This window comes from Rhineura floridana, chromosome 7 (assembly GCF_030035675.1).
Source record: "Rhineura floridana isolate rRhiFlo1 chromosome 7, rRhiFlo1.hap2, whole genome shotgun sequence".
Taxonomy (NCBI): domain Eukaryota; kingdom Metazoa; phylum Chordata; class Lepidosauria; order Squamata; family Rhineuridae; genus Rhineura; species Rhineura floridana.
In genome coordinates this window covers 139,898,594-139,925,524 of record NC_084486.1, presented here as the reverse complement: position 1 = coordinate 139,925,524, position 26,931 = coordinate 139,898,594, and the positions used below count along the sequence as shown (strand labels likewise).

General features: G+C 44.7%; 1 protein-coding gene across 2 annotated transcripts in view; it reads right to left on the bottom strand.

Annotated features, from left to right (window-relative positions):
• Positions 1 to 26,931, bottom strand: part of USP13 (ubiquitin specific peptidase 13) — a 100,041-nt gene extending 73,110 nt beyond the window's left edge. For both annotated transcript variants that reach the window (XM_061637388.1, XM_061637389.1), the window contains exons 1-2: positions 26,661 to 26,931; positions 5,400 to 5,525 (exon numbers count right to left, since the gene is read on the bottom strand). In XM_061637388.1, coding sequence (XP_061493372.1) covers positions 5,400 to 5,525; positions 26,661 to 26,816 — 282 coding nt within the window. In that variant the 5' untranslated portion in view covers positions 26,817 to 26,931. The remainder of the gene's footprint in view (positions 1 to 5,399; positions 5,526 to 26,660) is intronic.

Here is a 26,931-nt window from a genome sequence, read left to right as displayed (position 1 = left end):
TTGATGCATGACAAGAAAACACAAGTACATGTGTTTGGTTAAATGCATGTGGACTTGAAACAGTTAGACACCTCCCTTTTTCAGACCTCTGTGCTGAATGAAGGAAGTTATGCAATGGAGTAGGTACATGCTGGGTCGGGTCTGCACCTACCCACAGGACGCTGCTCATACTAAGTCAGACCATTGGCCCATCTAACTGGGAACTCCCTACACTGACTAGGTCCAGGGTTTCAGACAGGGGTCTCTCCTAGAGTCCTAGGCCTAGTTGGAGATGCCAAGAATTGAACCTGGGACCTTGTGAAAGTAAGCAGATGCTCTACCACTGAGCTATGGCCTTTCCCACTTTAAGTCCATACCCTTTCACCATGAATGCATGAACAGAGCTAGCGTGTCTCTTTTTTTCTCTCATTGTTGAAGCAGGGGACAGGATGCATGGATACACACGTATGGAAAACATGCTCAAAAGTCTCTGTCAATCACAGCTCCTGGGTGTTAATTTTCTGCCCCTTTGCATAAAGGTGGTTCCTGTTCCAAAATTACAGAACAAATGTGGCCAAAATACTATGGAAATGCACGGACGCTTCTTTTCTGCAAAGTATGCAGAAGTGTGGCCCTCTAAGTATGTTGCAAGTCCAGTAGGTGTTACCATCGGCATTCTTTATACAACAGTTGGCATGCTGGATCCAGAGAACAAAGCAAACCACATAGGCAAAAGGCCACTGAGATCAACTTCTATGAGGGCCGGAATACGCAAAGTTTCAACTTATATATACTCATCATATGAAAAACTGGAATCCTAGAAACAGTTTAGCTAAGCAGAGAACACAAAGTTAATAAGTTAATAATATTTCTTTTTCTAGTTAATTCAGACAGGTGATAGTCTAATCACAATGTCTGCAAATTAAAACATACACCTATTATTCCACACAAATTTGTTCAACACAGATCGTCATTTCGTGGCCCATTATGATAGACCAGGTGTGGGGAACCTTTGGCCTTCCAAACGTTGCTGAACTACATCTCCCATAAGCCCCAGCAAGCATGGCTAATGGCTAGGGATGATGGGAGTTCTAGTTCAGCGACATTTAGAGGGCCAAAGGTTCCCCACACCTGTGATATCCTGTAGTCATGGCTCGTGAAAGCAAGAGTAAGCATTTTTGCGAGAGGGCCATGATTTGTATACATCTGATAAATACATATAATATTGTATTTATTTTGAGGGGGGCAAATTTGGAACCGTATTGGTAGAGTGCAAGCAGCTGTGTTTATGGGGTCACCTGGTCAGCAAGAGTACGTTGGTCATCATAACAGCAGGACCAACTTTGACCTATCATCAATGGGACAGTGGGTACATTAGACTTTAACGCTAGGGAGGACTGAAGAGGTTACGTATCCTTGCCAGTTCTCACTGACATGTAAACAGTCTTTCAAGCCAAACCTAGTGGTACATATTTTCAATACCCTTCTGCAACCTGCTAGAGAGATTTCCATGAAAAAGGAAAGGCCAGTGCCAAACACTAAAGTAGCACTGTAAATATTTATCCACGAGATTGGTTGCCCAACTCCTGATCTGTGTGCCAGCACTATTACTCTTTTCCTCCTAACCTACTTCCCACCCCCAATTTATATCCTCTGCCAGAACAGCCACAGTGTTATATTAGCCTTTTTATTATCACGACTGGCAGCCCCCATAACATCGCTTAGTGTTTTAAAAAACACAGCACTGTAGCTACTACCCTCAAGGTGCTCCATAACTGGTAGAAGCAGCACAGGAAGCTTCTTCTCCAGAGGAAACAGAGCACAGCACTGCGGCAGCTGCATATACATCTATTCTCTATTCCCTTAAAGTGATAGTTAGCTTTTTCAACTAAAAGGCACAGTCCAGCTTTTTTCAAAAGCCTGGAGGTGGACTCAGCAAAGGTAAGCAAATAAGAGTCCAAGTACTAAATTGAATGGCAAACTTGAAAAGTTCTCAACTGCAGTTTGCAATCTGATTTGTACAATTTGTTGAACCAACTATAAATATGCAGCAGTTGTCTCAGCACAGCCTTCCCCAACCTGGTCCCTTCAAGATCTTGTTGGACTCCTTCAGCCTCAGCCAACATGGCTGATGGTCAGGGATGATGGGAGTTGGATACCACAATATCTGGGGGCATCAGGTTGGGGAACGCTGTCTTAGCACATCCCAGCCAGCATTCAGAAGAGGTTCATATATTATCTACACAAAAATTGTGGCCACTACTGAATAAACTGAACATGTGCAGATGCTATAATTTGTTGCCATACAATCATTTATTCCAGACAACTGGGACCTATTTTGGACAATGATACAAAACCATAAACTAAACTGGGAGAATTAGTAGGCCCATTAATCTTAGTTATCAATAAAAAAAATGCATGAATTCACTTATCCTGAGTTCACTTCTTATCAAACTATCCAGTCTGCACAGAAGCAAACTGGGGGGGTTTGGAGTGGGGGGAACATCCTATCCTGTTCAGTTTTCACACTAAATGGCAGGGAAGAAATATGCCCCCATTATTTATTATTTATTTATTATTTGATTTATATCCCGCCCTTCCTCCCAGCAGAAGCCCAAGAATTACCAAGACAATGGATACATACCACTGCTTCCTGCCCTTAGTCCTTTAAATTAGGAGGTGTATTCAATCTCACCATTTAGAGAAGGGATGGGGAACCTGTAGCCCTCAAGATGTTGCTGGAATATGTCTCCCAGCAGCCAGCATCACTAGTGGTCATAGAGGCAGCATGCCTCTGAATACCAGCTGCTGGGAGACAACAGGGAGAGATGGCTATTGCCCTCACATCTTGCTTGTGGACTTTCTGTAGGCATCTGGTTGGCCACTGTGGGAAACAGGATGTTGGCCTAAAGATAGGCTTTTGGTCTGATCCAACAGGGCTCTTAAGTGCAAATGCCTGTTGTGTCATTACACAAAAACCACCAACCATGTCCACACAAGTTGCAAAAGAGCCCCTTTGTTGATGTAGCATGTGCCCTCTACCGTTGCCTAGCCCTGATGAATTTGGCCAATACAGTTCACTGCAAGATGGCATGGCCAAAAGCCCACAAAAAGGGGGAGAGAATTTCTCAGTTGGCCTGGGATGCTCCTTCTGTTTCTATCTGTCGTGGCTAGTAATTGATACTGATTAGGGTAGCTTGGCCAGCAACCAGAGATGATTGGCATTATAGTCCAGCAACACCTGTAGAGCACTGTGATGTCACTGTATATATATATATATATATATTACTGTAAATATGGTAAGTGCAGGTTTATTAGAGTATATGTGGTAAGTAGACTGAGTGAGAGCGGGGAGTACATGGGCTGGAATGCTGGAGAATGTTGTATTATGATTGGCTGAGTGCTTGAGGGTCTGAAGGTATAAATGAGAGGATGACAGTTGAGAGGTTGGTTGGAGAGAGTTCTGTTGGTGGGAGTTCTGAGGGAGGTTGGAATTGGTTTTGTGGGTTGGATTGGATTAGGCTGGTAGTGAGGCAGGTTATTGACGGCTAGAAACATAAAGAGTAACACAACTTATGAAACCACACGCTTGTTGACAATACCTTTAAGTAATCTTGTTATTCCCTGTGTATATAAATAAATCTTTCTTGGTTTACCTAACGCCTGATCCTTGGCTGGGTTTACACAGACCAGAAGGGTGGGCAGGGCATACACCAAGGTTGGGAAACAGTATCAATGGTGGCAGCGGTGAAGAGATAGTGTAACATCATCAGGTATCCAGAGCAACCCAGGGCTGTATTCTTTATAGGCACAAAGATACAGGGGGGTTGTGGCCTGCAAGTGCACCCAGACACAAAGCAGCAATAAGCCAGGAGGAGACTAAGGCACAGTCTCAAGGCAATATTGAATTACAGGGAGTGACTGGTGGTGCTGCCTAGCAGTGGGATCTTGAGAGATCTTTGCTAGAGCCGGTGAGAACCATTTAAAGACCAGGACCCTGAGGTGGGACCGTGACAAGGTGGTTACCACAGGCGGGATCCTAGCAGGTGGCGCCTGAGGTGGGATCCTGACAGGAAGGGTTCTGACAAGCACCACTTTAGCTACCCTGGCTCTATACTGTTGGAGCCTTGGGTGTACAACCCTATTAATCACCACAGGGAATTCACTGAGAATGAAAATAAAATATATTTACGCTTTCCAAAACTACACATCAGCCATTTGCCTTTTCACTATTATTTTGCCTTATCCTCAGTGCTACCATGGAGTGTGTGGTGAGATTCTCGATTATTCAGCAAAAGTAAAGCAATGGGGCGTAAGAATGAAGGAGACCTGAGAATAGAGGGAAGCAAAGAGAAAAGGATGGAATGAGAGCAGGAGACAGGGACAGAGCAGGCAAAGGTTAAACCGGAAAGGGATGTCATATAAAAGTTTAGAGAGCATAGAAATGAACCTACTTGCACCTCTGTGTATTAAATCTGGTTTTCAAAACTTTCTGCTGTTAGTAAACCTTAGCCATGTCCCAATTTTTTTCATGGATGCCTGTTGCAGAACCAGTGTGGGCTGCAGGGGATTCTGGGAAATGTTCTAGAGAGCACAATATATGCAGTGCTGGCCACGTCTATTGGCTTCATTGCTCCAGAGTCCAGATGAACTGAGGAAGCGCCCCAGACGTTGTCCACACTGTGTGTGACAAAGAAAGACTGGCAGTGGGCAGACAAGCTGTCTTTCAGTGTGGCTTGTCCACTATTACCGACATCCTCACTGAGGGTTTCTGATCCTAAGAACATAAGAAGAGCCTGCTGGATCATGCCAATGGCCCATCTAGTCCAGCACCCTGTTCTCACTGTGGCCAACCAGACACCCAGGGAAGCCTGAAAGCAGAACCTGAGCGCAACAGCACTCTTCCCTCCAGCAGTTTCCAGCAAGTGATATTCAGAAGCATACTGCCTCCAACAGCTAAGGTAGAACATAGTCTTATCCTCCATGAATTTGTCTAATCCTTTTTTTTTAAAGCCAACCAGCTTCCAAGGACATACACACACCCAGTTTGAAAACCACTATACTAAGTGTGCTAACCGAGCAACACACACCAGTGAGGCCTTGCCTCTTCAACCAAATTAATCCCTCCCAAATCACAATTTTCCTACTGCTTCCCCACCACCCCCACCCCCACCCCTCGATGCACCACACACACCTACTGTGACAGCAGAACCAAGAACTGCTTCACAGCGAAGGGGAGCATGCACTGCCCCCAGTGTGAACGGAGGCACTGCTGCTTCTGGCAGATTCCAAATAAGCCTGTCTGAGATAGAAAACACACTCCTAACATCAGACATTTTTCAGACTAGTTTTTAATTGTCACATAGAAGAAAATAACTTTCGAGGGAGCCTTCAGATGCCTCACCTAGCACAGCGCTTACCTCTTTTACGTGCCGTTTCAAATGCATGTACACGCACTGGCCTGTCTTCCGATAATGCCTTTCCACGTGTTCTCTTCCAAATCCCAGGAAAGTGTTCATGCACACATACAGTCCTCCTTCGGAAGCCTGAAGAGAAGAAGAGAGAGAACAGTTTTACTGTGAAATAAACTTCATGGAATCCTTCAGCAGGAGCATAAGAGCCTGGCTGCTGGATCAGGCCAAAGGCCCATCTAGTCCAGCTTCCTGTTCTCACAGTGGCCAGCCAGATGCCTCTGGGTAGCCTGCAAACAGGACCTGAGCGCAAGAGCACTCCCTGCCTCACCTGTAATTCCCAGCAACTGGTATTCAGAGGCACACTTCCTCTGATAGTGGTGGCAGAACACAGCCATTGCAGTCATCAACAGGATTGGGTTATACCCAACCAAGCTCTACCAAACCAATGCAGCCACCTTAGTAAATCCTGCATGGAAGCAACACAGTACCCATCCAAGCCAGCCAAAACTCTGGAACCAACATTTTGAGATTCATCAGTCTGGTGCCTATTTAATCACTGGTACTGCTCTAAGATAGAACATCTAATATTTGAGAAAATGCTAAGGCCAAAGAGATCGGTCACAAATTAAAATGCAATTATTGTTATTAAACCAGGCAGACATAGGGTCACATTAAACAAAAATTAGGCAATTGTGGTAACTGGACCTTACTCAAAGCTATTAAAAAGAGACTTTTCTTGAATTTGCAAAAGCATATTAGCAAAATCTACAGAGGTTATAGACAGCCAAACCGCATCAAGACCAAGTTCTATACATTTGTTTAAAAAATGGCCCTTTCCAATCGATACTGAAAAAGAGTTTTGCAGACAGAAGAGTCAAAAGGAATAACGTGGACTGCACGTACAACAGTGCAAAAGGATGATGTGCAATTAGCACAGAACATAGGAAACTGCCTTATACCCAGTCAGGACATTGGTCCATGTAGCACAATACTGTCTACACTAACTGGCAGCAGCTCTCCAGGGTTTCAGGCTGGAGTCTCTCCCAGCCATACCTGGAGACACTGGGGATTGAACTGGGGCCTTCTGCATGCCAAGCAGTCCTCATGGCTTTGTCTCAAAAAGGAAATGATTCAGAAAAGGGCAACCAAAATTATCAAGGGGATGGAGCAACTCCCCAATGAAGAAAAGTTACTTATTTATTTCTACATTTATATCCCACCTTTCCTCCAAGGAGCTCAAGGTAGCATACAAACTTGGCTCTCCTCCTCCTCCTTTTACCCTCACAACAACCCTGTGAGGTAAGTTAGACTGGGAGACTGTAACTGGCCCAAGGTCGCCCAGTGAGCTCCATGGCTGAGCAGTTATTTGTGTTATGTAAATTTGTATAGAGAGCCAGTATGGTATAGTGGTTAAGGTGTTGGACTACAACCTGGGAGACCAGGATTCAAATCCCCATACAGCCATGAAGCTCACTGGGTGACCTTGGGCCAGCCACTGCCTCTCATCCTCAGAGGAAGGCAATGGTAAACCCCCTCTGAATACCGCTTACCATGAAAACCCTATTCATAGGGTCACCCATAAGTTGGAATTGACTTGAAGGCACTCCATTTCATTTTTCAAATTTGTATAAATGAGCAGAGATCGTCAACAGTCTGAGATGCGTGTGTGCCAGTGTGTGCATTTACCTAAGTGGCAGGCTTTTACCCTGCATTACAATCACTGAGACTTAAGACTTAGTAAAATAAGAAAAGCTACTTTATTTATAGAAATACATAGCAGATAGGAAAGGCATACCTAGTTCTATCTAACTAAGTTGGAGGCACAATGCCCAGGTTTGGGAGTTGCCCTCGTGGCTCAGGAGGGAGAGAGCAGAGACAAAGGTGTATCCTCTCTCGCGGACAGTTGAAGAAGAGACGAAAGGAAAGGGCGGAAGGAGGAGGGGCAGATAAGCGTCCCTAAGCATATCAGTCTGCAAGGGAAGGAAGTCAGTCAGAGCATCACAGGTGAAGGTAGTCAAGCCTAGCCATCTGGAGGACCCTAACTCTATCTCCCTTCTGGAACATAAACAAAAGAACAAACCAGGAGTTGCTCTTGCCCCACTTCCAACAATTTGAACCCTGGTATCCTACTCCTAGGCACTACACCACACTGGCTCTCAACATGTGGCACTTCTTAGTTTAGAAAAAATGAGTAAGAGGAGATTGGTTATGCAGAGGTGTATAAGATTATGCCTGGTGTGGATAAAGTGGATAGTGAGACTTTTTCTCCCTCTCTCATAACACTGGAACTCGGGGACATCCAGTGAAGCTGAATGTTTCAGGACAGACAAAAAGAAAATTCTGGACAGACAAAAGAAAGTACTTCTTCACACAGCACATAGTTAAACTATGGAATTCACTCCTACAAGATGCACTGATGACCATTAACTTAGAAAGCTTAAAAGAGGATTAGATAAATTCATGCAGGAAAAGGCTATTGATAGCTCCTATATCCAGATTTCCCCTTTTCGCAGATTTTTCACGGAAACAGTGTATCAGGATTAAATGGGAAAGCATGGAATGGCATTTTGATGGAAACAATTCCATATGGGTGATGCACAATGTTTGTGTGCACGGACAACACCGAATCCACAACAAACTGCAGAGTGGAAGCACCCAACAACAGAATCTGAGTGATCAAACCCAAGGAGTGTGTAAAAATATCATGAGTTCTACTCAGGCATTTAAAAAAAAAAATTACAACCAGGTGAGGAGAAGAGCAGGGTTGCACTTGCACATTTCCTGCAAACCCTACCTCCAGAATGGCCCATGTGCTAGGGGAACATCTGCAGTGGGGAAATTTACTACACACTCCTAGGCTTTCTCCATAATCAGGAACCTCAATGCATGGACAATAATAGGTGTTCCAGAACATGGGAAAAGACTAAGGGCGGTTAGCAAGTTTCCCTCCTGCAAATGTTCCCCCAGTGCATGGACACTTTTGGGGGTAGGGCTCACAAGTGATGTGCAAGTGCAACTCTGTTCTCATCCAATTGTAAATATGTGATTTTTTTTTTAAAAAAAAATCTGAGTAGGACTCATGATTTGTTTAAACACTCCTTGGGCTTGATAACTCATTTTCTGAGTTGTTGGGTGCTGCAATTTCTTGGGGACTTGGTGCTGCTCATGCACACAAACTTAGCACATTGCCCATATGGCTCTCTCCAATGATCTGGAACCCCCATGAGTGGGCAGTATAGGGACACGGCCAGCAGGGAATGCAATGGTGAAGCCAGCAAGTACTAGCCTGCTCTCCCCCTCCCATTCTGTAATCACAAAGCCTGCCATTCCTGCAGATATTAATCTCCAGGAATAATGACTATAGGATCAATATAAAACTGTTTTGAGAGCGTTATTTCCAACCAACTCTTTAAAATTTCCAAAAAATCACATACCACCAGCAGTAGGTCATGGTCTCCTTTAAGGACTCAGATTCAGACCAGGATGAGGACTCAGATTCAAACTGGGGGGGGAGCACTCGAGAAAGAGGATGCTGTACGCAGAGCCCTTTTGACGACCCCACCCCTTGCATCTACAGATGAGGCTGGAGTCCCAGAGTCTGCCTCTTTCTCATCTGCAGAGGAAAGGAGCTGTTAGAGACTGTGGAGGTGGTTTCCCTATCAGAGGAGGAGGGGGCGGGTCTAGCAATGTCTCCTTGGCAGACTCATCTCCCTAGGTGGAGCACCCACCTTCCTTTTAAGCAGGAATTCCCACAGGAAGATAGGACGTTGCCTTATACTGAATCAGACCATTGGTCCATCTAGCTCAGTATTATCTACACTGACTGGCAGCAGCTCTCCAGGGTTTCAAGCTGGAGTCTCTCCCAGTCCTACCTGGAGATGCTGGGGATTGAACCTGGGACTTTTTGCATACAAGGCAGAGGCTCTGCCACTGAGCTATAGCCCTTCCCCAAACCCCAGGGACAGGGATTCTTGTGAGTAGCTGGGCCTTCCCCACCCCACCTTAAAAGCTTATTGGGGGGAGACTTTTTGGAACAACTTCGCAGGTCCCAAGCAGTCCTGAATTCCCTTGTTAATGATCTCGTACATCTAAGCCTTGGCCTTGATTCTGAACCAGATTTATTGCTGCTGCCCCTTTGCCTTGTAAGAACATCTGGAGTACATTCTGCTCTTTCCACGAAGCTGAGCTGGTACTGTTAGTCTGCAATAATAAATGTTCACTTCTTTACTTACAAGAAAGTGTACCTATCTTAGTTTTGGGCTGAGAAACAGGACAGGTATGCATCTATGAAGTGGCCAAATGGACATGTATGTGAGGCCTTCAAGACATAGTCTGCAATCAGTTTATCTTTGTCCACTAGGAAATTGATTTTACTTCCAAGGAAGTGCTCTTAATTTCCGAGGAACAAAGATAAACTAACAGTTCAGTTCTATTTATGCACTTCCACGGACAGCCAGTCACTGTATCAGACCTTCATTCTTAAATTTTCAGATGCATGGCTGGAAGAAGATGCAGATGATGGGGCATGGTAGAAATGGCAGTGGCTATTCTGGAATCTTTTTCAGATTTGCCATATATTGTAAACCATCCAGAGAGCTTCGGCTATGGGGCGGTATATAAATACAATAAATAAATAAATATAGGCATATCTCCACCACCATATGGCCAATCTTCTAGGTGAATCACTAAACAGAGCCAGTGTGGTATAGCGGTTAGAGTGTTAGACTAGGCCCTGGGAGACCAGGGTTCAAATCCCCACTCGGCCATGAAGTTCACTGGGTGATCTTGGGCCAGTCGGCAACTCTCAGCCTAACCTACCACACTAGGCTGTTGTAAGGATAATTTGCAGAGAGACATGTACGCCACCTTAAGCTCCTTACAGAAAGAGTGGGATACAAATGAAATAAATCAATAGTCTTCTGACCAAACTACCAGGATTAGTGAGATATAGAAACTTTTCCACAGAGTAGGAAAGAGCAAAAGATATCAATTTCAACCAACTGGTACGTATTAGTCCACACAATCCAGACTATAACAGCACAGCAGAAGAGCAGGTACATACCAGCAAGCTGCCCGCTCGATGATTCAAGCCAAGAAAACCCAGCCAATATGCTTTAAAGTATAACATTCAGGCATCAAACACAACACTTAAACCCTATCCGTGCTATAGAAGGAAATCCCTTGTTTTTCTGCACACTTCGGCTTTCTCTAAGTATGAAGTTTAAAGAAAAAGGTAAAGGTGTCCTTTTCCGACTCTTAGGGTGACATCTTGTGACGTTTACTAGGCAGACCGTATATATGGGGTGGGATTGCCAGTTCCTTCCCCGGCCTTTCTTTACCCCCCAGCATATGCCGGGTACTCATTTTACCAACCACGGATGGATGGAAGGCTGAGTGGACCTCGACCCCTAAAAAAAAAATAATAATAAAAGAGCAGCCTAACAAGGACCTGTGAGCTTCCAAGGCTTACAGAATGTAGAAGTATCAGGCAGGGGAGAAAAGAAGAGAGAATTAAGCGGAGGATAAGGCTATCAATGGCTACTCGCCATGATGGTTATGTTCTGCCTCCATGCTTCCAAATACCAGTTGCTGGAAACCACAGGAGGGGAGAGTGCTCTTGCGCTCAGGTCCTGTTTGCAGGCTTCCCATGGGCACCTGCTTGGCCACTGTGAGAACAGGATGCTGGACTAGATGAGCTATTGGCCTGATCCAGCAGGCTCTGCTTGCAACCAACTGTCTGAAATGTTCCCCAAAAATCATGGGGAAAGGAGGGTAAATCAGGGGTAGAGCACCCACCTTGCATGCAGAAAGCCCAAAATTCAATCCCAGGTATCTCCAGGTAGGACTGGGAGAGAATCCTGCCTGAAACCCTGGACAGCCGCTGCTAGTCAGTGTAGACAATACTAAGCTAAATGGATGAATGGTCTGATTCAGCACAAGGCAGTTTCCTGTGTTGCTCAAGCCCTAACAGCCAATATCAAGTATCCAGGGTGGGGGGATTAGGGTTGAGGGGACAAAAATAAGACCTCCTCCCTGAGTTATACAGTGTCCTGGAAAAGATGGCGATATGCTGCAACATTCTGTTGCACAGGCCACCTACTCCTATATAGAAACGACTACATTCATCACACTGAGGTGTAACCAAAGAGCGGTACTTAGGAGCTGGTCTGTAGGGAGAGGCGTATCAGGAGGGAGGGGCATGGCTCCCACTGAGTCCGATGGGACAAAGCAAACAAGGTGCAATCTAGATACGGTTGACACGGCACAAAACCCACTCTTTACACAAGAAAATGAGATCACCCAGGCCACAGGCAAGGATTCCCTCCCAAAGGATGTCCCCAAGTGCATGACTTTATGCTTTTTTAAAAAAGTGTTTTTAAATTTGTATATTTGTATACTTGTTTTTAATGTTTTTGTTGTAAACCGCCCAGAGAGCTTCGGCTATAGGGCGATATACAAATGTAATTTAATCATCATCATCATCATCATAAGTTAAAGCAGCTCCACTTGGGGCCTAACATTGCTGTTTAAGCAAAACCTGCTATGAGTGCCAGCCAGACTCTACCACCCAAGGACCTGACGGTGAATGTGTAATGCATCAGAGTACCATAATGCACAGTGCCCCACTAGGGGTCTGTGTGCCCTCCCTTTACATCCACACCTGCCATCATAAGGATTTTGCTTATGTATAAATATAGCACCAACCCATATCCCAGTGAAGTGACTAGTCCACCACACATTTAGTCCCATTTAAGTGAATGGGAATTAATCAGAGGAAGTTGCCTTACAGACTGGTAGCGTGAGGGTTTAGCAATGGGGCAACTTCCTCCAGCTGGTCTACCTTAAGTATTTAATTCTATAACATTGTTTTGGAATTTTCTTTGGCCTTTACTAATCAGTGCAAGTCCCTGTTCAGAGAGAGCTGCTGGATGACACTTGAGATATGAAGTGTGAGGGTTACAAAAATAACCTGCCTTCCAACAAGAGATGACAAGCACCAGGCAGCTGAGACACTTCTGAAGCCCAGATAGATTCTTGATCAAAATGTCAAAACAGAATGGGGGGGAGTGGAGGATTCAACATCTAAAAAGTCAGAGGTTCCCTGAAATATAAACCAGTCACAGGAAATATATAAAACAAAAATGAAATGTTTCAGTGCCAAAAGCACTGGGATAAGGCACAAGAGAGTTCTTTCGGCACTTTTTCTCAATTCATGCTTTCAGGTTTATATTTGTCTGCATTCTTAACACAATCTCTCTATATACAATAGGCAAAAAATCCTTGCAGTTTAAGAACATACCTATAGCCAACAGATATTTCTATCAAACTTTAAAAAGCAGGGAAATTGTGCAGCTATAGTGAATGCATCAGGGGAGCAGGAGACCTGACCTCCTCTCTAAAAGGACCTAGACTCTCAAGTTATAGCAGTAGATCCTAGTGAGATGTCCGGAGCACAGTCTTGTCCTGTTTTGTTGGATGAGCTTCAGCTGGTTCAACTCGAGGACGTGGACAAGGTGCTTGGACAGGTACGTGCAACCACTTCGGTACTGGATCCTTGCCCCTCCTGGCTGATAAAAACTAGCAGGAATGGAACAGGTAGCTGGGCCAAGGAAGTGATAAATGCCTCTTTACGAGAGGGAGTGGTCCCGGGCTGTCTGAAAGAGGCAGTGGTGAGACCACTCCTGAAAAAGCCTTCCTTGGACTCAGACAATTTTAACAGCTACAGGCCAGTGGCGAATGTTCCATTCCTGGGCAAGGTCTTGGAACGGGTGGTTGCTGGCCAGCTCCAGGCGCTATTGGATGAAACTGATTATCTAGATCCATTTCAATCGGGTTTTAGGCCCGGTTTTGGCACTGAGACAGCCTTGGTCGCCCTGTACGTTGACCTATGTCGGGAAAGAGACAGAGGGAGTGTAACTCTGTTGATTCTCCTTGATCTCTCAGCGGCTTTTGATACCATCGACCATGGTATCCTTCTGGAGAGTTGGGAGTTGGAGGTACTGCTTGGCAGTGGTTCCGCTCCTACTTGGCGGGTCGTCTCCAGAAGGTAGTGCTTGGGGAACATTGCTCGACACCGCGGGCTCTCCAATATGGAGTCCCGCAGGGGTCAGTTTTGTCCCCCCTGCTTTTTAATATCTACATGAAGCCGTTGGGAGAGGTCATCAGGAGTTTTGGAGTGCGTTGTCATCAGTATGCTGATGACACGCAGCTCTACTTCTCCTTTTCATCTTCTTCAGGTGAGGCTGTCGATTTGCTGAACCGTTGCCTGGCCGCGACAATGGACTGGATGAGAGTTAACAAACTGAAGCTCAATCCAGACAAGACTGAGATGCTGTTGGTGGACGGGTTCTCTGATCGGATGGTGGATATATACCCTGTCCTGGATGGGGTTACACTCCCCCTAAAGGACCGGGTTCATAGTCTGGGAGTCTTTTTAGACTCTTCCCTCTCACTTGAGGCTCAAGTAGCCTCAGCGGTTAGGAATGCGTTTTACCAACTTCGGTTGGTAGCCCAGCTACGTCCCTATTTGAGTAAAGAGGACCTTACATCAGTGGTACATGCTCTGGTAACCTCACGTTTGGATTACTGTAATGCGCTTTACGTAGGGCTACCTTTGAAGACAGTTCGGAAGCTACAACTAGTGCAAAATGCGGCAGCCAGATTGCTGACAAGGACCAAGCGGTCCGAGCATATAACACCTGTTCTGGCCAGCTTGCACTGGTTGCCAATATGTTTCCGGGCTAGATTCAAAGTGTTGGTATTAACCTATAAAGCCTTATACGGTGCGGGACCACGATACCTTGCGGAACGCCTCTTCCGATATGAACCGGCCCGTGCACTACGTTCTGCTACGAAGGCCCTCCTCTGGGTTCCAACTCACAGGGAGGCCCGGAGGGTGATGACAAGATCTAGGGCCTTCTCAGTGGTGGCCCCTGAACTATGGAACAGTCTCCCCGAGGAAATATGCCTGGCGCCGACTCTGCTCTCCTTCTGGCGCCAGGTCAAAACCTTCCTATTCTCTGAAGCATTTTAAGTTACACTGATTTACTTTTTAAAATGTTTATTGTATTGGATTGATGATTGTATTTTAGTATTATTTTGTTATTCATTGTATTTTTATGCTATTTTATGTTCACCGCCCAGAGAGCTATTGCTAGTCGGGCGGTATATAAATTTAATAAATAAATAAATAAATAATAATAAAAATGCAAACACCATTTGGGTTGGCCTTTCACAGTCCAATCCACATCTTGTGTAGCTTGGAAGAATTTGGTAACATGTGCCTCTGAGCATATGGTGAGTGGTGGCAACACCTGCAATCAGGACTACATCTCCAAAGATGGAGAAGTACATTGTTTGTTATGTTTGTTGGTGTTCTTCTTGGCTTCTTCCTGTGTTACTGTTTCTACAGAGATTCTAACCTAGAAAATTATATTTCTCTCATTTTTCATCCTAGAAATCTGTGTCAATTTTATTTTTATTAATTTCAAAGCCTTTTTATTGGTCTGTGTCATATGATGCTGAAGACAGCCTTGTGTGTTTCAAACTGGAGGTTATGTTCTATTTCTATTTTGGGTGCATTAACAATTGAATCTGAAACTGCAGTTGATGTAAAATCAGACTGATTATAATATGCTGCTACTTAAACAATGAATCTATGTGTTGGGAAAAACAAACTTGGTCTGCCCAAGATGCATGTGTTCAGCCTGTTATGCTTAAACCACCCCACTTAAGGAAGGGTGGGCATGGTGAATTAAAAACACAGCGCAATTTGCTAGCATATATTTCACCTCCCACTGTTTTATCTAGTGCAAACTGAGACACTCCTCACGTCCATTGGAGACTACTCTGCAGAATAGTCAGTGCCATTATTCCACAATTGTTTCTGGAGTATTTTTTAATGTAAATTATATAAAATGTTCCTGTACTAGAAAATGATTTACTACAGGAAATTTCACTAAAATTGCAAAGTAAATCAAACATATTTAAAGTGACTATCTGAACTATATCAAGTGTCTTAATACTTTTGATTCCTCCCTGCTAAAACAAGATCAGCATAGCACATGTCTTGTTTCTGTTATTTGAGCTGATTGTAGGTATTGCCCTATTCACTTCACAGAGCTACAATCCCCAGAAGAGGGGCTGACTGTTAAACCACTCTGGCCACTGGAGCTCTGTCAGGGTAATAGGAGTCTCCTAACAACTCTCAGCACCCTTCACAAACTACACTTCCCAGGATGCCTTGGGGAAGCCATGACTGCTTCAAGTGGAATAAATGGCTGGCATGGGTGTGGCCCCCTGATTAGCCAAGCCAAACAGCTGTCAGCCTGGCTTTTAGGATACTGACAGTTGGCTCTTACTGAGCAGGCCCACAATTATCATTGACTCCAATGTTAAATTTCTTAAATTAATTAAAACTCAGCCAGGCCTTTTTTTTTTTTTAAATTAAACTGCAGAAGATGAAGGTCAGACTATGGGGCAAGGTCAGTAATAGGATTACAGGTACTCTGTGAACAAGGCTGATTTTTCATTAATTTCAACAAATTATGAGACCACTGACAGAAAAAAGTCCAACAGAGGTCTGGATTTTTTCCCCTCGTTTTATACTTTTAACTCTCAATTCTCTCTGTGTGTTTTGTGCATCGTCATGAAAACTTAGAGAGTTATTAAGCAAGCATTTCTGAGTTCAGGACTATACATTTTGTAAGGTTTTGTTTTGAAATTAGCTTATGGGAAGCAGCAGAATGGCATGGGGGCGTATTTTCAATTTAACATTGTGAATGCAAAAAATCCGTGCTGATTATAGTATACAGCCACTCTTGTGGCTGTATAATACTACACACACACAGACACAGGCCACATCCCTTTCTAAGCAACCTTTGGGGGGGGCTGTCACATGCCGAGGATGGGTGGGGCCAGGGGCAAATGTAAGTGGAACAATGAATGCAAATTTTCCCTTTGTCCAGTAGGCTAATTTGTACACACACTCATACACCCCTCTCTATGCCCCATCCGGTCAAGCAAGAGACATTAGCAGAACTCATGGATACATTCCAGCCAGGCAAAAATACTCAAGATTGGTGTGGCTGGGGAGGCGGTGCGACCTGAAGGGAGTTCCAAGACAGAGAGGCATGGAGGGCCATATTTCTGAGGTTCCCTACCACCGCCCTACCGAATGCCCAGGTGTAATGGCTGCTGCTAATAGAGACAATTCGGAGAAGAGTCAAACAGCAGTAGGCTCCAGCCAAGCAGATGGAGAGGGCCTTGTTATCTCATTTCTGCCTAAGATGCAGCCAGGTGGAACAGCTGCTGATGGAGACAATTCTGGGAGAAGAAGGGCCAAGTAACAGCCAAGTCACCACAAGCTTGACTTGTGGTGAGATTTCTTACATGGTGAATACATGGTCTTGTATTCACTGACACACGTTCACCTCACCAAAAGCAAGCTCTCTCAATTATGGCCAAATAAATCTATTCCCCTAAAACAGGTGTGGGGAACCTCTGGCCCTCCAGATGTTTTGGAATTACAACTCCCCTCAGCCCTAGCAAGCATGGCCAATGGACAGGGATGATGGGGGATGTAGTTTTAGCCACATCTGGGAAGGCCACAGGTCCAGTAGGCTAGTTTGTCCTGCCCTGTCCTGCACAGAGGCTTGGAAATTACAGAGTTTAATATCTATAGCTCTTATTCCAGTGGTATGCACTTCAATTCCACCCCCAGCATTTTACATGTTTTTAATTGTTTTGTTTTAAACAAAAATAATTCTTTGTTTTATCACAGATGTGTTGGCTGCCCTGGGCTCCTTTGGGAGAAAGGGCCAGATATAAATTTAATAAATAAATAAATAAATAATGACCATTAATGTTGTAAACATGCTATTTGAACATGCAAATTCTCGCTCTCTCAGTCACTCATAGGTTTTAGTATAGCCTGGTGAATAACAGAGTTGCAGTTAAGGGTCTTTGATGGCTAGTGGCGACTTCAAGCTACTACAAGATCCATTACACTCCACCTGCCTAGGTGGGGGCTAAAAACAAGAACAAAGAACCACTGGTTTTTTTCAGCCTTGAATTTAGTAAACAAGAAAACATATTTCCACATAGAACTGGGCAGTGAAGGTTCTTGCTGAGTTGTCCCCTGGCTGGCAGAAATAACTTCCATGGTACTGGAGTAAAAAAAACTGCTGGGGTGAGGGCTACCTGTGTGCAAGCACTGCTTCCCACCTACTTAACATGTTTGTTTGAAAACATAGAATCATAGAATAGTCAAGTTGGAAGGGGCCTATGAGGCCATCAAGTCCAACCCCCTGCTCAATGCAGGAATCCAAATCAAAGCATTCCTGACAGATGGCTGTCCAGATGCCTCTTGAATGCCTCCAGTGTTGGACAGCCCACTACCTCTCTAGGTAATTGGTTCCATTATCGTATGGCTCTAACAGTTAGGAAGTTTTTCCTGATGTCCAGTCGAAATCTGGCTTCCTGCAACTTGAGCCCATTATTCTGAGTCCTGCACTCTGGGACAATCAAGAAGAGATCCCGGCCCTCCTCTATGTGGCAACCTTTCATGTACATGAAGAGTGCTATCATATCTCCCCTCAGTCTTCTCTTCTCCAGGCTAAACATACCCAGTTCTTTCAGTCTCTCATAGGGCTTTGTTTCCAGTCCCCTGATCATCCTTGTTGCCGTCCTCTGAATCTGTTCTAGTTTGTCTGCATCCTTCTTGATTTTTTTTTTGTAATACATCTTTTTTTTAAATACATTTACCTCTTTTTTTGTAATACATGTTTTTGTAAAACAGGTATTACAAAAAAGGAAGACAAAAATCCTCCGAAGTCTCCACTTCTCTCTCATCACACGGAAACTGATCTCATAAAGCTGCCCCTAACACACAGGGTAACACTAGAATGGAGGGAAACTTTAAAAAAAAAATCCTAACTCTATTTAAAATTGCCTGCAGGGTTGGCAATTTGAAACACACATCTCCTACCTAGTGGCTTGCCAAACAGATAGAACCACAGTTTTCTCCTCTTGGGGCCAAACTGGAAATAGCAATGGCAAACCTGTGATTCACAAAGCTGATCTCTACTGATTGGAATGGATGGGGGGGGGAGCCTGGGATGGATGGTGGGGCACCCAGCCCCACTTTATAAGGAATCTGTAGACCCATGGGTGGGGAACCTCTGACCTGTGAACCAAACTCACCCTTCGGGACTCTCACCCAGACCACACCCCTCCCCTTCCTTGAGAGTTTTTGCCTGGTTGGAATGTAACATGGAACTGTGATAAGACCTTTGCTTGCTGAGACAGAGAGGTGGGGGGGTGTAGAATCCTCTGCCGTTTGCATGGCTTGAGTGTAGCCTGCAGTACAAAGGTCCACCCACTTTTGCTTTTGCCCCACCTACTTTTGGCTCTGACCCCACCTACCACCGGTACGCTCTCTCCAGAAGGTTAACTATTAGGGAATACACTCAGTCCTCAGGATGAAAAAAAGATGTCCAGCCCTGCTGCAGGCCTAACTTGCATCCTACTACTGTCGCAGCCGGTTGTGTCCTCACATGCAAGGCACAAAACGTAGAGAATACAAAAACAACTGAAGCTGAAAAAACCCTCAAAACCCCAGACATAGTTAGTTAGTTAGTTAGTTAGTTAGTTAGTTAGTTAGTTATTCTTTATTTATATCCTGCCATCCTTCCATACTAGAACTCGCGGCGGCTTCCAGATAAAAGCACATATAATTAAAACATACAGAGTTTACATTAAAATGAAATTAAACTACATCCAATATTAAACCAATCATATTGCTAGATAAAAAGGAATCAAAACCAATTTAAAAACAGTAAAATTCGGCATTAGTAGTGCAGTTCCCACACACCTAGAGCCTTAATGCATATGTATGCTTACTGTCTGAACAAGACTCATAGGTCACATCCAAACCATGCATTTAAAGCACTATGCTACCACTTTAATAGTCACAACTTCTCCCAAAGAATCCTGGGAACTGTAGTTTGTTGTTTGCTGCTAAGAGATCCCTGTACCCCTCACAGAGCCACAATTCCAGAGTAGTATTAACAGTTAATCCTTTCCCCCAGGAAAATCTGGGAATTGTTCTGTGAGGGGAATAGGGATCTCTGAACCATTCTCAGCACCAAACACTACAGTTCCCAGGATTCTTTGGAGGAAGCCATCACCGTTAAAGTGGTGTCATAGTGCTTTAAATGTATAGTGTAGATATGGCTATAGACTCTAAAAGCACACTTAGAAGTCATATGAAATATTGCAGAGAATGTCTGAAATATGGAGATTGATAACACTCACACAGGAATATAGACAATCACAAATGAACTTTGTGAAAGACCAAAATGTGAGGCAGACACAAATGAAGTGACTGTTTTTATTTTCTTTATGTATATCAATTAACTGTAAATAAAACATCTAAACAGTTTACAAAGAAAACTAGTGCATGTCCAAAAGGTAGGGAAATAATTTATTGGTTTTAGGATATCTATTTATCAATTCTCTTCCCAACTAGAGATATGAAGACTCAGGAAAAAAACATAAAATGGGGGGGGGGATTTCTTCTGACTTCTTCCTTCACCCAAAGCCAGAAAAAAACAGGAGTGGGAAAATTGGGGAGAAACCCATTTCCCCCCAAAATTTTCCAGTTTTTTTCTGGGCCTTCACATATCTATTCCTAACTATGGCAAGCATCGGCATGGAGTGTCATCAGGTAGCTGCTGGGAAACCAGAAAGGCCTACCTTGCTGCTTGCTGATGTCTGCTGTGGGACCAACTCTATGCCAGGGGCATTGTGGGAAATCAAAACAACAGCTCAGACCCTGCTGCCTCCCACCAGGTAAACCTGCTGGAACCTACCAGCATAGGGTGCTAGAGAGCAGTTGGCTAAAGGTCCCCTCAAACTTGGGGCCAAGTCCCATTCCAAATTTTGTCGGACTTTCTAGTATGACCAATACTCACATCTCTGGAATTACATATCTTGAACCAGGTTCGATTCTTAATAGTCACAGAGCACAAGGAGTAGGCCTAGATCCACACCATGGTGTCCCTGAATGAACCCTTTTTCCTATTCCCACTGAGTGATTTTCAATTCAATCTCACTTTTCAATTTCAATTCACTCCTAAAATGTAAATGTACTGCCTTCAAGTCGATTCCAACTTATGGCGACCCTATGAATAGGGTTTTCATGAAGCTGAGAGGCAGTGACTGGCCCAAGGTCACCCAGTGAGCTTCATGGCTATGTGGGGATTCAAACCCTGGTCTCCCAGGTCGTAGTCCATCACCTTAACCAATACACCACACTGGCTCTGTATTCACTCCTATAGGGGAGAAATTAAAGCACAGAGTTCTAACTGAAGCAAGGGTAAAACCTACTTTCTATCCCCAGTGCTTGCAAGACATGGCCCACACTCACAAGAGTCTCACAGGGGGTGCAATAAGTCTCTGGGCACAGAGACACACTACATGCCAAAGAATTATCAGAAAACAGAAGTTCTGCACGCACACATCTGTTCTCCCTGTGGAAGTTTACATTTATTGGAGGTAAGCACAGTGTGAACAAGACTTCTGAACAATTGACAGTGAAATGGCATGTTATGGGTGTTACCACCACACACTTTCAGGAACTGCTTTGGAACAACAGATGCTTTTACTAGGCTGACTGGGCAAACATGTGACTGTTCCATTTTCATTTCACTGTCACTTTCCTCTTCCATATTCACAACCACCATCCTACTTTAGGAATAGTATCAGGCATGCACTGCAAGACAAGAAAACAGCCCGCTACTTTTAACCAGTCTGAATTAGTACCCATTCAAAGGTACCAGAGACAACAAAAATATACAATTCTTCTTGACACACTAGCTCCAATATGCTGGAATTTTATTTTATTACATGACACGGAGTGGCCTTCAAAAATGGGATCCTCCTCCTATAGTCTGAAGACATGTACTTTGTCTCTATGCAAAGTGTTTTTAAACTGGGCGGAAGTAACAAGTAGGGTACCACAGGATTCGGTCCTGGGCCCAGTGCTCTTTAACATTTTTATTAACGACTTGGATGACGACATACAAAGCATGCTTATCAAATTTGCAGATGATACAAAATTGAGAGACATAGCTAATACCGTGGAAGACAGAAACAAAATTCAAAGGGACCTTGATAGGCTGGAGCATTCGGCTGAAAACAACAGAATAAAATTCAACAGGGATAAATGCAAAGTTCTACACTTAGGAAAAAGAAACCAAATGCACAGTTATAAGATGGGGGATACTTGGCTCAGCAGTACAACATGTGAGAAGTATCTTGGAATTGTCGTTGATCACAAGCTAAATGTGAGTCAATAGTGTGGTGTGGCTGCAAAAAAGGCAAATGCTATGTTAGGCTGCATTAACAGAAGTATAGTTTCCAAATCATGTGAAGTACTAGTTCCCCTCTATTCAGCACTGGTTAGGCCTCATTTTTATTTTTTTATTTATTATGAGATTTGTTAGTTGCCCATCTGGCTGGTTAGCCAGCCACTCTGGGCGACGTACACGATAAAACAGTATACAAAACAGTTAAAAATGTAAAAACACAGTAAAACTAGCCCATCATCTTGAATACTGCATCCAGTTTTGGTCTCCGCACTTCAAGAAGGATGCAGACAAACTGGAACGGGTTCAGAGGAGGGCAACAAAGATGATCAGGGGACTGAAAACAAAGCCCTGTGAGGAGAAACTGAAAGAACTGGGGATGTTTAGCCTGGAGAAGAGAAGACTGAGGGGAGATATGATAGCACTCTTCATGTACATGAAAGGTTGTCACATAGAGGAGGGCCAGGATCTCTTCTCGATCATCCCAGAGTGCAGGACACGGAATAATGGGTTCAAGTTGCAGGAAGCCAGATTTTGACTGGACATCAGGAAAAACTTCCTAACTGTTAGAGCCATACGACAATGGAACCAATTACCTAGAGAGGTAGTGGGCTCTCCGACACTGGAGGCATTTAAGAGGCAGCTGGACAGCCATCTGTCAGGAATGCTTTGATTTGGATTCCTGCATTGAGCAGGGGGTTGGACTTGATGGCCTTATAGGCCCCTTCCAACTCTACTATTCTATGATTCTATGAAACTGCATTGAGGTAATAACTATTTTGCATTAAGTGATTTTGCAGATATGCCTTTAAGTCCTTGTTGTACCCACTGCAATCTTGTGACAGGTATCACATGGCTAGATGTCAACATCACACTTTAGATTATGCAGGAAGCAGAGCCTGTGTTGGGCCTGCTGTGATCCCCAGAACCAGCTCAGATAGGCAGAAGAACAGAACAGGCTCAAGACCTGTAAGGATGTATGGAATAAGTACAATCAACCCTCACAGACAGTGCTAGACAAACATGTCCAGGCATGAGTATATTCAAACCCATTTAAGGCAGAACAGCCATCTTTTAACCAGAATTTTGTACATGTAGCCAAGATCAGTAAAGACTGCTAACACAGGTATTCCATCTCTACCCCACTTCCAAAGTACATACAGAGCTTCTCACGCTAACTAGATATTGAAGAACAGATGATCCATTACTGAATCTCTAGGCATATTTATTTTCACTGAAAAGCAGCTAAATGCATCTCATTCCAAACTGAACCAAAGCAAGGAGGTAGCAAAGGTTAGTTTGACCCTTTCTCAGAGCTTAATTGCCCCTGCAAATGGCTGTTTGCCTCACTAGGGTGAAATAGAGTATGTATGTGTTTACCCACACACACGCATGCTTGCGCAAACTCATAAGTAAGTTAGGAACCGGGGAGTGATTAAATGTAATCACAGATTAATTAAAAAGGAACACAAACACTATGATCTTGTGTCTGTATCTGTGTGTTTATTAATTAGAATTATATTGGGCCTGCGAATTCCCCATTCCTTGTAAAAGCGTGCAAGGGAGCACTATACAGAAGGCTCTGCCAAGTCACAGAAGGCTGGCTAGGAGGTTAGCAAGATACTCCAGAGAATGAAAAAGTATCTGTGTCCAATCAATTCTTTCAAAATCCCCGAGGGACAAAGAACACGGGGTTCACATGAAACCAGTAAGCAACTTGCCCTCTGTTCAGCTGTGACAGACTAGCTGTAAATCAGGATTCCAAAGTAAAACAAGAACACCAAACGTGGAGGCACAAGAACTTAGGAAAACCTTTATTTCCCACAGGAATAAACCTACTCATATCCACTTTGTGGTCTTTAGTTTCAGCTACACTGGAAAAGTAAGCTAATTTTAAAAGGAGAATTTACACCTTCGCTCCTTAACATCCCAAGCCACTTGTACTTTGCAACGTGCTGAAACCGGGGGAAGCGTCAGGAAATCCCAGATGGCAGTTGCACAGTGGGCCCCCTCCCAAAATACAAACATATCTTGCTAAATTCAGCAGCTTCTAAATGCAGGCACATACACACCCCTCTCCAGGCAGCCTGAAAGCAGCTTTATCCCTGGGAAATGGGATGGGAGTTTATGTTCTTCATGGAGAAAGATATCAAGAGCGGTTTCAAATATAACAATATTTCCTACACAGAAAGCAATTGTCCACATGAGTATCCCGTAACATGCATGTATACACAGCAAAACACACATGTTCAGTCACCATGTGAAAACAGCCTACATATGGATTTGTATGCTACTTTCTGAACAAAAGGGTTTTTCATCTAATAATCTCATCCCACTTAAAGCACTCCTGCAACAGCAGCAAAAACAGAATTGGGGTGTGTGTGAAGAAATCAAGGGCACCTTGCTTCGATGAGTGGGAAGGGCAGTCAAGCTTATAGCATAGTCCAAATGAACAGAGGTGATGGGATGAAGATGGCGGACTGGTCAGTTGAGAACAAGAAGGAATTCTAGGAAAATAGGAAGCTGTCTTATACCAAGTCAGACCATTGATGCATCTAACTCGGTACTGTCTACACTGACTGGCAGCAGCTCTCCAGGTGCAGAGCATGGGCTCCGATGAGCTGTTCCGAGAGTGTGATATAGAGAAGGGTGAGTAAAAGCTAGGTCCTCACCTGGATTGAATAAGAAACTGGTTCTGGCACCTAGGAATAAGAAGGTAAGAGGAGTTCTGCTAGATCAAACCAAAAGTCCCCCATACTACAATTCTGTTTTCCACAGAAGCCAGTTAGAACTAATAAAGTTTTACTTTATCATAGAAAGCATACTTCATCCTGGAAACAGATTTTGCTCCTAAAGCAGAAACATGGAACAGAGGTGACGGTCTTCTCCTTCTGGTTTGTCCCCAGCACCTGGTAACCAGAGTCAGTCTGCCACTGAATATGGAGGCTCTATTTTGTTATAGTTAAACCTGAAATATTTGTCCAGGTTTAGGAGAATATAAAAACAGAGCATTCCCCAGGAGTAAATTAAAGGGATAGGCTTACAGGCAGGAAAAGCACAACAGGGGAAGGGGACAAACTGGTAGAAAAAGAGTGATGCTTTATGGGTTATGTAACTGCACATTTGGATTATTGAGGCTGTCACAGGGCCCGGCTGGATCTGCAGACAGTACCAGTTGCACTACCTATGGAATGTAAAGGCAGATACTACGCAACTAGATGGTGCCTAGGCACCAGGAATTGGGGAAAACCATGTGATGGGGCCACTCAGTAGAACTGGGAAGGAAGAGACTGGCCACCTGGATGCAATACAGAGCACTCCACCTATCCAGGTAGATGTTGACAGACACATTTGTAACCTCACAGGATTCAAGGTGGTAGCCTCTGGATGATAGGAGGTATAGGGAGAGAAAGGTTTTTAACAGGCAATGAGGATTTAAGAGGCAGGAGCCAATAAATATAGGGATGCAAAATTTTGCATTGATGATGCTGGGGAGTTCATTGGGGCCGATTGAACCCAATATTGGGAAGGACATTAGGCTGAAGGCATCTCAACTAGGGATGCGTGAGAATTTCGAATGAGTTTGCATTTCAAGCAGAATTGCTCAAATTCGCAGTTTCTGAAACAATATGAGAACCGAAACACAGCCATCCTTTGACATTCGCATTTATGAGAATTTTGGGATGCAGTTTGCCAACTAAATAACATTTACAAAAATGCATACATTGGGGGAAAGTGTGCATAAAAATGAATACATGAGTGAAAATAACATGCAAAAAGGTATGAAATGATGTGAAAGGGCAAAAATGTTTATCTGTCAAAACTGCCTACAAAAATGTGTTTATTTGGAGAAATCTGCACTAAAATGGTGGAGAATTTTCATGAGGATTATTTTTTAAAAAATCCGCAGATCTCTGTAGAAATTTAGAGAACTGAATTTAACATTGGAAAAATGAGAAACTGAGAAAAGCGAAACAGACAGAACTTTCCATCCCTGATAGGGATCCAATAGACATTGGGGCAACAGACCTTGGAGCATGAGAGGCAAAGGAAACAGAGTGCGAGCGCTATAAAGCCAGGAATGGGGAAGACATCTCCTATGGGAAGGCATCTCCTATGGGAAGGCAGCAACTGGAGGGAACTAACTGGCAACGTAAAGGCTAATGGGGGGTAGGGACAGCATCCCAACAGGCTAAAGCAGCCTTCACCAACCTGGCGCCCTCCAGATGCTTTGTCCTACAACTTCCAAAGCTGGCTGGGGCAGATGGACGACAACTCCTAAGCCATCTAGAGGGCATCATGCTGGTGGCCTAACTGAACATAGCTGGAGAAAACCACGGGGCAGAAAGAACCTCTTTAAGCCTAATGGCCATCTTGAGAGCCGATGGCAACACCCCCAAAACACGGGGCACACACTGGCCAGAGGAATTGTCCTACGGCCTTACGCCGAGAGGGCAGCGTAGAGCTCACTAGGAGTCCAGGGCAGGCGCTGATGGGGAGAGGCCCCCTAGGAAATCGAACAGCTGAAGGGCTGACTCACACCGGGATAGGAGGGGAGAAGAGAGGGGGAAGCCTCTTCTAGGGCATCCTAAAGAGGGCCGTGGGGCAGACCAAGGGACTCAACCGCGCAGGGGGCCGGAGGAGGGGAAGAGAATGCTCCATGGGGCCAACTGGGGGAGCACCCTAGAGGCACTGCGGGCGCAAGGGAAGCAAGCTAAAGAAGGACGGGTGGGGGGAGACCTATGAGAAGTGTAGGGACGGGGGGGCAGCCTGGGGGGAGGATTAAGGGGAGTAGTGTCAAGATTGGAGGACGACATATAGGGTGAGCGTTGTGGGGCGGGGGAGAGGATGGGGCGGCGGTGGTGGAGAAAAGGCAGGCTGGTTGGCGCGCACTTACGGGCGAATCGTAGGAGAAGGCACACTCGGTCTTGTAGACGCGGTCGCCGGTCTTGGGCACCCGGATGGTGGGCATGTAAGGGACCAAGAGTTCGCCCACGTCCCCCGCAGCCATCTGCGACTCGCGGCCGTTTCCGAAGAGCGCGGCCCGCTCCATGCTGGCCGCCGCCGGTCGCTCGGAAAGAGCAGCAAGCCGGAGCAGCAGAGCCCACCGTCGCTGGCGAGGCAGGAGGGACGGAGGGCAGCCGGCCGAGCCCCGCGAGGAGGAGGAC